Genomic DNA, 8,519 nt, shown 5'->3' with positions numbered 1-8,519 from the left:
AACCACGGATATTAGACCTGGACACGAACACACACGCCTGCACACACTCACACTAACGCCACGGCACAGACCTTCACGAGCCCAGTTCTCTTGACCCAATGGAGCATTTCCTCTTTCCCAACGGTCATGGAAAATCCAGGAAGTCTCCGGGCTCGCAACAACACAAGCTCTGGAGTGTTTTCGCATGGTTACAAATGAGTTGTCAGATTGTCTGCACATCTCTGGCCCGTCAGGGTAAAGTCAACAGCCCGGGGTGCCATTCATTAATCTGCAGGGTCTGTAGCTGACATGTGAAAGAGGGACAGAGAGCTCGTAACTCCACACACTCACTGTAACCCCTCACGCCTCTCTCTTTCTCCCCCCCCCCTTTCTCTCTCTCTCCTATCTCACTCTCTCGTCTCTACCTTCTTTTCTTGTCTCTCCCCTCTCTGCTCCCCAGGACCATGCTTGTCTCTCCGTCCTGCCTCCTGAGTTGGAGCTCTCCACACTTTCCACCACAGCTCCAGTCCCCAATCGCTGTTCATCTCCGACCTCCATCTTAGTCCTGTTAGCGACTCCCCCCCCCCCCCCCACACTACTACACAGACCCTCGTCTTCCCAGGCTTCCAAAGTGTTTTATGGTAACTATTAGAAATTGGCAGACATGTGGGAAGTTGCACACACACACACACCAAAAGAATGCAGTGCATAAACACAATAACATGTAATAATAGCCCATGTTTGGCAGTACATTCTCTGATGGTTGGGTTATTAGACTGGACCACTTTTCCTTTAGGGAATTAGAGAAGAATGTGCAGTTTGTCGTATTGTAAACACCACAAGCCCAGCAGGAGGCGGAGAAGAGGGCTAGGGGTGAGAAGGGATAGGGGGGGGGGGTAGTAGTGGAGGGGCGAGGGTGGTGGAGGGGCGAGGGTGATGGAGGAGAGGAGAGGAGGGTTGGGGTGATAGGTGATGGGGCGGGTGGTAATGTAGGGGCAGGGGTAATGGAGGAGAGGAGGGCTGGGGGTGATAAGTGGTGTGGTGTTGGTGGTTGTGTAGCCTACTTAAATATATAATAAGTAAACCTAAGTCACCTAACACACAACTACAATAATTTAACATTAAATAACAGTTACACTATTAACAAGTAACAACAAAATACATGTTGAGTTGGAACGCATTTGTTGTTGCTCCGGCTTTAGCTGTTGGATATTCGGCAGCGTTGCCACAATGGACCGAATGGCTTCGCTCGCATCTTTCTCCGCCGCCATTACGGAACTACAACACAAACTAGCGCACGACATCAACGTCATCGTTCTCAGCCACTCCCTCTGTTCGCTGATTGGCCGGTTAAATATTAACCTGCAAAATCTGACTTACTTACTGAATGGCCAGACCGAGTACAGAAGCAAAATCAAAATTGAGCGGAAGTACGTAGGACGGCAGAGCCAGGCTACTCCAGACCCAACTTCCCGGAACAGTTTTTTTGTGGACGGGGTTAAGTTGAGCTGCTAGCCAGGCTACCTTTGCACGTAATTGTTTTGAAACATTTGTTGCATTTTGTGATGTCGGAATCCTTGGCTGGGAAATACAGCCACACGTTCGACCGCTTCGCTTTGGGCATTTTAAATGCACTAAAAGCTAGCTAACGATAGATCAGCAGAGCAAGTGTAATATGTTTTCTAGTGATCACGTGCAGTGAATGGTTAATATGCTTTAACGTCCGTTTTGGTGATCCCAAAGGGAAAATATGGCATTTTGAAAGTAGACTACATTACGGTAGCTAGCTAACGGTAGACTACAGAGAAAGCGTGATAGTTTACGTCCGTTTTCGGAGCAACAGAGGGAAAATATTTCAGTCGACACATTAAGTGCAACCAAAATGAGGAACCGAAATGTGCGTTCTATTCCGGTCCAATTCCAGGAACCAGAGTGGAACCGGGTTTCGGTACCCAACCCTAGGGGCAGGGGTGATGGAGGAGAGGAGGGCTGAGGGTGATAAGTGAACAGGAACCTAAATACACAGAACCAAACAAGACACAGGTGGACATGATAAGACAAATGTGAACTGGGGCTGGTGATGGGGAAGGGGCGAGTGGTAGTGGTCAGGTGGGTGGGTGGTGGAGGAGAGGAGGTCTGGGGGTGATGAGTGGTGGTGGAGGGGGATGGAGGGGGGGTGGAGGGGGGGTGGAGGGGGGGTGGAGGGGGGCAGGGGTACTTGCGTGCTTGGGGTTCACAGGTCCAGGGACGCAACTCATCCAGGAAGGACCAGGGATATACAGCCGCAATTTCCACGTCCCATTCCAAATAACACTCGGTGTCAAACAGTCAGCAAGGCGGGGGAAGACTGTCATCCACAGAGCATGCCTGGACAGTAGCAGCCGGCCTCTCATCCTCCCAGTCAGGGACTCAGGTCTGACCTATCTCACACTCAGGAAGGCCAGAGGCGGAAAAGTCAGTCTTCATTCCGAGCATGAAAAACAACCTCTGATCGAAGCCCATGAAGGGTTAGAACTTCTTGACCAGTCAGAAAAGGGTAAATACCACAGAAGGCAAATAAACAAACGATATGAGCGCCTGTTTTCTCTCTCTGTTTTATCAAAGACATGGAATGATCTCACTGAGATAAACAGACCGATGTGTGACTTCATGCATGTTCTTTCCTGTGAGAAACGTATGTGGTTTTAAAATCAGGGAGGTGTTGGGATGATTCACATATGTGTAAACTACAGGTTAGAGAATGTAGCCAGAGGCAAATAAGTCCACACAGATCCTTGAATGATGACAAAAGTGTCATGCGCTGATGGATCAATGACTCATTCAAGGCGACAAAAAGGTCCCTCTCTCCTAAAAGTAGTAATTTACCCAAGGATTTCTCACAAAAAAAAACACTTGACCTAGAAAAGGGATTCATTACATGCGCGTATTGACCGTCAGTAAAACAAACCTCCAAAAACCTTGAAAATACTGTAAAACTAGAATAGATGTAGTAAAACCTTTGGGATCGCCCTGGCTTTCTAAAACGTACAATCATGCCAAGCAAGCACATCCGATTTGGGTCTTTATCCATGACTCATAACTGGCCGAGTGTGCGTTCAGGAACATGGGACAAGCCCGCCCATTCCCAGGTTGGGTAGCGTGAGAGTTGAAAACGTTGAAAGGACCAAAGAGAGGAAGGCAGAGGATATAACCGCTAAGGCACTGCGTTCTAACGGACATAAGCTAATTAACTGACCAATCAACAAAAACATCAACAACCGAAACTTTCGGATATTTCTGAACAAACGATGGAGTATAACTCATAACGGAGTTGGATGAACATCAGGTTATAAAGAATACATTTTGAACCACCATCCAAGCACAAGGTAAGAAGAAACATCTAATGGAAAATTATCACTCTTGATGTAACATAGTCAACTTTTGGAGTGCGAAAACATTCAGTACAATAAACCGATTGCTGTTTCTCCAATCTTACTTTTTTTGAAAAACTTCCACTGGTTAACTCCAGGGGTAACATAACTCTAGGAGTAACTGGATAGACGTTTGTGGTATCCTTTGAATAGTATGCATTCTTTCCATTTATTCCACCCCCCCAAAAAAATAATCTTTATTGAAAAATATTTATAACCAAAGTGCTTAAGGCGGTCGTTTTTCATCTGTGTTGGCGACGTTTGTGTCTGACTTCACATGTGACATGTCGCTACCTTTCAACCCTGGTCTGAATGATCTGGCTTTTTTGATACACATAACTCTTCTTAAACTATATGAATATAAATGAATAACTAACTTAATTGGAGAAAACATTACCAGCGGATGTATAGGCTAAGAAAGCATAAACATTGAATCTATTTAGGGGGTTTAAAGTCTTCAAAATCGAATCTCCCTATCACCTACATCGAAACATTTCTATTGACGTTATTCATGATAGTTTGATAACATTGTTCTGCGTTGTCTACCTTGCAGGCAGCTGTGGAATCTCGGTGATGCTGTTAGCTCAAAGGAAAGAAGCCGCAGTTTGCCGCGCAGTCTCCAGTGTTGTGGCGCCCTCTGCTGTTTGACAGAGGAAGGCCGGGCAGGATGGCGTTCCAGCTGGAGGAGGGAATGAACTCCGTCATCGTGCGCCACTACAACCACTCGGGCAAGCTGGATCGCCCCCGCAGCAGCGGCGCCTGCAAGACCGTGTTCCTGCTGCTCATCTGCGTGTTGATCGTCCTGGAGAACATCACGGTGCTGCTGGCGCTGTGGAGGAACAAGCGCTTCCACAGCCGCATGTACTTCCTCATCGGGAACCTGGCGCTGTCGGACATGCTGGCGGGCGTGGCGTACGTGGTCAACATCTTCACGTCGGGCAGCCGGACCTTCTACCTGAGCCCCCTCCAGTGGCTGGCCCGCGAGGGCAGCATGTTCGTGGCCCTGAGCGCCTCCACCTTCAGCCTGTTGGCCATCGGCATCGAGAGACACATGACCATGGTGCGTCTGAGGCCGTGCGAAGCGGCGGGCCGGGGCCGCCTGCTGGCGCTGCTGGGCTGCTGCTGGGCCGTCTCCTTCCTGCTCAGCGCCCTGCCCAGCCTGGGCTGGAACTGCCTGGACCACTTGGCCTCCTGCTCCACCGTGCTGCCCCTGTACGCCAAGAGCTACGTGGCCTTCTGCATCAGCGTGTTCAGCGCCCTGCTGACGGCCATCGTCATCCTCTACATCCGCATCTACCGCCTGGTGACGTCGAGCGGGCGGCGGGTGAGCAGCCGCCCGTCTGAGCGCTCGCTGGCCCTGCTGCGGACGGTGGTGATCGTGCTGGGCGTGTTCGTCATGTGCTGGGCGCCCCTCTTCCTGCTGCTGCTGCTGGACGTGGGCTGCAGCCCCGAGCGCTGCCCCGTGCTCTACCAAGTGGACTGGTTCATCGCCCTGGCCGTGCTCAACTCGGCCCTCAACCCGCTCATCTACACGCTGTCCAGCAGGGAGATGAGGGCCGCCTTCTTCCGGCTGTTGTGCTGCTGTCAGGGCCAGCTGGAGGTCACGGCCCCGGCGCAGGGGAGCCCCAACCCGGGGACGCTGGCTCCCACTGTGGAGAACAGCAAGACCAGCATGGGGGGCAGCGGCCAGGCCGGAGGGGCCAAGCCCGCCCTGACCCGGGGGAAAGCGCCCGTGCCCGGGATCTCCAACCACGGGCACGGTGACCCGTCGCCCGCCGGCACGCCGCACCCCTCGGGGCCTGCCGATCTTCTCTCTGCCGTGCTGGTGAAGGCAGGGGCACTGCCCTCCCTCAGCAAGCTCTGATTGGCCGGCACTGGTCATGTGAGGTGAGAGGGTCAGACTGTGGAGCGTGAGGGAGACTCGGAGCACGCCGGCGAGCCCACAACAAGCGCTGGGCGGGGGAGGGTCTGGTGGGAGAACGTTAGGTAGATGTCTCTCACGGCTCCTGGAGCAAGGAGGGAGAGGGTCCAAACAGGAGAGCCTATGACTATCTTGGACTCGAACCATATAAAGCCACTACTTTTTACAGTCTGCTTCAAAAGCACCACTGAACTCGTGTTTTCTGCCCATGTAAATACATGAATGTTTTCGCGATGGAACGGAATGCTTTGGGGGGGGGGGGGGGGGGACGTCCAATCAGGAAGCAGGAGTGAGCGGTTGATTGACATTTCACGGTGTTCCACTGAGTGGCTTGTGAGGACACTGTTTACTGCACCTGCAGTGCACGATGAATTTATCAGTACACCTGCCTTTACTTTTATTATAATAATTATAAGATACAATATTTATTTTCCAAGAAGTTCCAGGCCTTCTCAGTATTATGAACTGTGTGATAATACTTTGTGTGTATTAAATGCTTTCACGGTACAGTGGCTATAGTATTAATATTGTTAAGATTTGTAAAAATGAACTGTCAAAAGTCAGTATTAGTTCTGCTTCCCAAAAACAAAGACACATGCCACTTCCACTAACCACTAGTGAATAAAAGTTGGATTTAAAAGGATAAAAGTTGGACTAGTTAGCAAATGTACTGTGATTACATTTCAACGTAAACGTTTCTGGTTTCGAATACCTTTACAAATGAATAAAATACAATTCCTCCTTTTTCTAAGATTGTTTTCCACCGCATTATTTTTGACAATAGAGACCACATAAGCTCAACGGCACCATCTAGTGTCTGAAATTAACAGTGTCAAATCACTGATGACTTGTGTAAGTGTCAGACAGTCAATTAAGGCACCTGAAGCAAAGACCAAACAGGAATGGGACTATGACAGTCAGCAGGGGAACCTTAAAGGGACTTGGAGTGAAATATGATGCACTTTCCCATGTCAAGATGCAATGCATTATATTCTCGTCCGCTAGGTGATGCTATCGCAATCATAAAGGTGAGCGCATGAAACTGTGTCCCCATTTTATATCAAAATACCTGTCAGTAACAAACATTGTTACTTTGTTTTTCTCGCCTGCTGGCAGTGGTAGTGACGGTTCTAGACGTGATCCGTGGTGTCTGGGTGGTAATGACGTCTTAGTGTATGACAAGGCTTCATACAGGTTCTGCAGTTGAATATTACTCGTGAAAATCCAGGAAGGCCTTGTGACCATACAATCTATTGAAATAATTTGTAATAGTAAGGGGTTATGGTTAAACAAAAACAATGCACGGTTGCAATTTAGAGTAACGTCTAATGCACTTGACATTGACTTTAGAATTAAGTTTCACATTTAACGTTTTAATTAGACTGACATTCGGAGACGTACTTTATGTTCAGTCTTTGTTCAAACACTCGTTTTGTCAGTCTGTGCTGCTTCTTAAACTCCTTTTCTCTCCAGTTCTTCTGTTGCTTGAATGCTTCATTCTTTTGTTCGCTGTTTGAACCAATTTGGGGAGAGGGAGTGTGGATGAGGGGGTGTATAAAGGGAGGGGAGGTGGGAGAAGAGGATGATGGGAAGAGCTTCTGGTGTGATTACCTCATCGGTACCACCCCCCCCCCCCCCCCCCCCCCCCCCCCCGGGAGTGAGATCATGGCTGTCATAAAAAACAAGCATTTATGATGTCTTACTACCCCAGACGGTAGAGACCTTTATATCACACGACCCAACTTACTGCTTAACGACTCAAGTTGGAATGTGGCAGATGTGAAAGAATGGAGCACGTGGGGACACGTGGACTCGTATGTTATATTCGGAACAAAAAGGTGTTTGTCTTATAATTGTGTTTGTGTGTGTGTGTGTGTTGGGTTCCCACTTATTTTCACATCGGTGTCTGACAGATACACGGTTGGAATTTCAGCTGATAGCGTCTAGGCTGCTTGTTGGTACATGTAGGTGTGAGTGTCAGTGAATCCCAGCACTCCTAATTATTTTCTGTCAAAGCAAACTAATGTCGGTGAGTTAGTGTTTGGAATATCTATTTCAGGAACGGAATCAAAAACCACACAGCGTAGACTTTCAACACTGATTGACAACTTGTGTAAATTTGTCTACATAAGTCGATCACAAAACATAACCCTTTTATCATTTCGGTTCAACCCCGCCTGAGGCTTCGATGTGCTTGCACATGTTCAGTAAAAGAGTCGGCTCACCGTAAAAGGAATAATCAACTGGAAAGCGAGAGCGTCCCCTTTAACAGCGTGGTTTCTCTCGCAGTCTCTCTCACGCTCACATTTGCTATCGGTCGTTCCATATAGCGGAACTCTGCCCTGATTCAGCACCCATCTCGCTCTGCAACCGATGTTGTTGTTTTTTTTTCGTTTTCCTTTCAGATGTAGCCTACACATTCCGACAACAGCCAGTTTAATCAGAGGCTTCTCGGATTTTGCACTTTGTTTCAGCAGTGTGAAAATACGTGCAATGAAGCGCTCGGGTCCGGAGTGGTAGGAGAACTGGAGGTTTGTTTCAGAGCCGCGCTGTCAGTCAATATAGGACATTTAATTCGAATTGTGGGCTTTGTTTATGCATGAACTTATAAAAAGTAAAATTAACGATTTGCCGAAATTTTTATGAATGGAATAAACCGTCTTCTTGCTCGTTATATTTTCAAGGTTTCACACATGGGATATAGCCTATGCGAAGTCCACTGTTGTAGTGAGATGTATTTCTAATCAATGCGAAACTTGCCACACTTGCTGTATTGCTGGTAGGCTACAGTAGTAAAGTAGTTCAGGTGAAATGTAATATTATTAGAAAGTAGGATGTAAATATGCCCTGTGTGAAATCCGTGTGTTAGAACCAACGAATATAGGTCATCTCTTGTGGTTTTATTTGTGTTCCCCTCACGAGAAACATTTAATTTGTTAAGTACATGAGCGTTTATTACCAGGGCGTAAACTGAAATCGTTTTGCTCGGGCAAAGTCCAGTGTAGACATTGTTGTTGCTCAGCAGAGCGCAAAATAGCAGTCCTACACATCCAGCTGTGCGGGTTTCTGTCGCTCCGCTCCGGAACAGTTGTGACCACGAGAGCACGGGTCCACGAGAGCACGGGTCCACGAGAGCACGGGTTCACGAGTTGAAGATTAACGTAGTAGAGAATAAAACATTAATGGATTTTTAAATCGCTGTGTCGAAT

The 8,519-nt window shown here is 48.2% G+C and overlaps 2 protein-coding genes across 3 annotated transcripts in view; both read left to right on the top strand.

The window, feature by feature from the left end:
- Nucleotides 1-3,123: 3,123 nt before the first annotated feature.
- On the top strand, nucleotides 3,124-6,061 carry s1pr3a (sphingosine-1-phosphate receptor 3a). The gene is made up of 2 exons (XM_084692965.1): nucleotides 3,124-3,344; nucleotides 3,943-6,061. The coding sequence occupies exon 2, from the start codon at nucleotides 4,057-4,059 to the stop codon at nucleotides 5,251-5,253; it is 1,197 nt and encodes a 398-aa protein (XP_084549091.1). The 5' UTR covers nucleotides 3,124-3,344; nucleotides 3,943-4,056; the 3' UTR covers nucleotides 5,254-6,061.
- A 1,580-nt stretch (nucleotides 6,062-7,641) lies between these two features.
- Nucleotides 7,642-8,519, top strand: part of shdb (Src homology 2 domain containing transforming protein D, b) — a 20,667-nt gene continuing 19,789 nt past the window's right edge. For both annotated transcript variants that reach the window (XM_084692963.1, XM_084692964.1), the window contains exon 1: nucleotides 7,642-7,841. The gene's annotated coding sequence lies outside the window, so the exon portion shown is untranslated. The remainder of the gene's footprint in view (nucleotides 7,842-8,519) is intronic.

Source organism: Hypomesus nipponensis, chromosome 26, assembly GCF_054491055.1.
Source record: "Hypomesus nipponensis isolate SF chromosome 26, ASM5449105v1, whole genome shotgun sequence".
In the NCBI taxonomy this organism is placed as follows: Eukaryota; Metazoa; Chordata; class Actinopteri; order Osmeriformes; family Osmeridae; genus Hypomesus; species Hypomesus nipponensis.
The sequence above is the reverse complement of the archived record's forward strand: the minus strand, read 5'-3'. Positions and strand labels throughout refer to the sequence as shown.